The 3,323-nt window shown below is 30.2% G+C and overlaps 1 protein-coding gene across 3 annotated transcripts in view; it reads left to right on the top strand.

The window, feature by feature from the left end:
- LOC117172960 (transcription factor SPT20 homolog) overlaps positions 1 to 3,088 on the top strand; it is a 68,083-nt gene extending 64,995 nt beyond the window's left edge. For all 3 annotated transcript variants that reach the window (XM_033361281.1, XM_033361280.1, XM_033361279.1), the window contains exon 21: positions 2,609 to 3,088. In XM_033361281.1, coding sequence (XP_033217172.1) covers positions 2,609 to 2,728 — 120 coding nt within the window. In that variant the 3' untranslated portion in view covers positions 2,729 to 3,088. The remainder of the gene's footprint in view (positions 1 to 2,608) is intronic.
- Positions 3,089 to 3,323: the final 235 nt, after the last annotated feature.

Here is a 3,323-nt window from a genome sequence, read left to right as displayed (position 1 = left end):
TATAAAATTTAAAAAGGTACTATAAAGTTATAAAAAATTTATAAAATTTCATCCATGATAAACTTGATTCTATTTATTATAATACAGTCATCAAAAACTGTAAAATAATTTATATCTTCATTAAATTATTCTTTACCAGACATAATTTAAACATTCGAAATGAAAATAAACAATGATTAATAATTATTTTCTGTAGATTCGATGAGACAAATCATAATCAATAATTCAAAACCTACATGCACTGATACACGAGAATAAATGAATGTAAAATGGAGAAAATAGCAATTTGGAAATTATTTTGAAAACTTGGTTCCTATGTTGCGATTCCTTATTTAAAATAAGATCCTTTAGTTCATGTTTAATTTAAAAACAATTGTAATAAAAATTCCCTTTTTGTCCTATATCTTAAGCTAAATTTCATGAAAAGAGTTATGCCGAAAAGCAATTTTATAAATGAATTCATTAAAATTCATTAAAATTATTTACAATTTATAATTTTAGTTCATTTTTTTAAACTTGGAAATATATTCAGATATCATTTTTTTTAATTATTTATTGGAAAATGCCCAATATTCACAGTTAATATTAACAATAAAATAATATTTTTTAAACGAGAAAAATTCTCCCGATTTACAATTAAAACAAACGCACTTCGCGATTTTTGTTCAAAATTTTAACACTGCGTATATTTGATCTAAAAGCAGTTTTTCAGTTTTCTTTCGCTTAGAAAATGGAAAAGATGTCGAAAAGATCACTCAGAATATTCAAAGATTATTTAATACTGTCAGTAAATTACTTTTAATGCCCATATGTCTAATAGATGAAATTCTTCGTTCGATAATTCTCTACAGGTCCCCATACTTTTCCGTCACATTTTTTCAAACCCTAAAAAATTATTCTAAAAACTCAAAAAAGTGATTTTTCCCCATGAATTTTCCATGGGACACTTAAAGTCAAAACCCGAAACTTTTAAAATAAAAAATTATGGAATTTCTTTTTTCGGATTTGGAATAAAATGGAGGGGATCGTTGTCCTCTAGCTTGCAAAAAAATTTTGACATGCATTTTTGGACCACCCTATTGTACATCCTCAACGGTTTTGCATCCGACTTTCAAAATTAAAGGTCAAACCATCACCTACTGAAATTGGGTGATTGTGAATTCTCTTTTGTTAAAGCTCCTTTGGAATTAACGAAAATATTCTCATCAGGTGTATCGTGAGCAAAAAAGGTTAAAAGGAAATTTCCAGATCTAATGAAAAAATAATTTTGTTATTAAACATATTATTGTACCTTTGTCTTTTTTACAAACATTTAATTTGTTTATTTATAATGTCATTTTTCACGATTAAAACAAAAACTTTAACTCCCATAAAAAAATGATTAGCAACAAATTTGTATATATTTTTTGGATAAAGAATTTTTATCTTCGTTTTTCTTTTTTATATCTTGCATAGTTTAGCCGCAAATTTTTTGATATGAGCAATTTTGCTTCACAATCTTTTTTTTATATCTCGTATAGTTTTAGTGGAAAATGGAATTGTTTGTTTTCTAAAAAACATTTTCGATTGATAAAACCAGAACGATTGGTACAAAATATCTGGTTAACGTACGTGTTCTTTCTGTGTATGCCTTAAAAACGTGTACCAAAGCTCAATCCAATTTGATCAGTCCTTCGAAATTTATCGTGCCTGCAGACTACAGACAAAGTACAGAGAGACCACAGTCTCAGAAATTTCCTCTGAACAATAAAGGAATACTTTTACTGTTAAAGTGGCATCGTTTGAGAATTAAGTTTGAAAACAAATCTTTTAACGGTTAAAGTGCGAGTCAATTAACCCAGAATCCTTTCAACGATAAGCTACTCTACTTTAAGGCTCTATGTAAAAAAATCAATCTCTGGTTGAATTTTTGGAAAAAGAGCTATATTTAAATAGAATAATTATTTATATGCTAAATTAATTTAAAATTTTCTTAACGATAGCGATGCGGAGATAATTAATATCAAAGTTGACTACTTTAACATGTAGTTCATGAACAGTGCATAGGCACTCTCCACATTTTAATTTATGGTAATTAAACGCTCTGGTAGACAAATAAAAAAATTGTCAGTATTTGGGCTGCTTGAAAATACAAATTTAAAAAAAAATTATATCAAGTTTTTCCACCACGCAGTTTCATAGATAATTCAATGAAAAACATTGAAATTTTAATCACTTTCAAACTGATAAACCTAACAGTATCGCATAGCTGCAACACTGTTCCCTCTCTCCATCTTATATGCTATACCAAGCTATTCAAACGCACATGGCTGTTGATCAGCGATGATTACTTTTTAATTGTGAAGTTGCACGATCTACGAGTCTGCCGCTGGCATAGTAGTGGTAACCCCACAGAACTCTACTATTTGTACGGGAATGGGATTTGCATACAATCTTAACGCGAAGAAGGTGCAGTTTAACGGTGAAAATAGGACGTACCTTTATCGAAAAATAATGTACACTCATGAGTCCATTTAATTCAATTTTGAATAGCTGCAACTTTCTAATTTAATATATCAGCGTAGTTCTGAATTTACATTTATTCGTTTATTAATGTAATGGTTTACAGCTCCAGCAACTGCAGCAGATGGCCGCACAGCACAAAGCCGCAGTGGCAGCGGGCAATTCTCCAAACAGAACTCACATTCAGCATCAGCGAAACTCGGCCTCCGGGGATGATCCTCTTTGAATTCATGGTAACTTCGAAATTCAAAGTTCGCTCCGTGCACGCATAATAATTAGATGTCGTCTTTCCAAACGACAATGCGGATGAATCAGCAAATCAATTTTCCGAGGAACAGCTGATAAATTGTATCTATTTTTTGAATCATTGAATCGCAACGTTCGAAGATATATACACTATGACATTATTACAAATAAATAAATGAATTATGTGCGTGTTCAATAGGGAATGGAAGTCGTAAAGATATTGGATGAATCGACATTTGCCTCGTGAGATTGTACTTTGAGGAAGGTTTCAATTATTGTAGATAACATATTATACATACAATATACGATTTGTTTTATATTAAAGAGAAAACGTAATACGCTTGATAATTTTATTCATCACCTGTTCTTTCTTTTTTCATAAGAGGAGAGTGCATTTAATTGTTAACTATCTGAAAGTCATTTTAAACAATTTTCATTTTTGCCACACTTATGTTCAAACTGGAAAATTGCTCCAAGATTTGACAAGGCTGCTACAGGTCAGGGAATTGTCGGCGAACTTAAGTTGATGTTTATGGAATTCGATTTGACTCTCTGAATTTCTTAATTGAGATTTT

Source organism: Belonocnema kinseyi, chromosome 5, assembly GCF_010883055.1.
Source record: "Belonocnema kinseyi isolate 2016_QV_RU_SX_M_011 chromosome 5, B_treatae_v1, whole genome shotgun sequence".
Taxonomy (NCBI): domain Eukaryota; kingdom Metazoa; phylum Arthropoda; class Insecta; order Hymenoptera; family Cynipidae; genus Belonocnema; species Belonocnema kinseyi.
The sequence above is the reverse complement of the archived record's forward strand: the minus strand, read 5'-3'. Positions and strand labels throughout refer to the sequence as shown.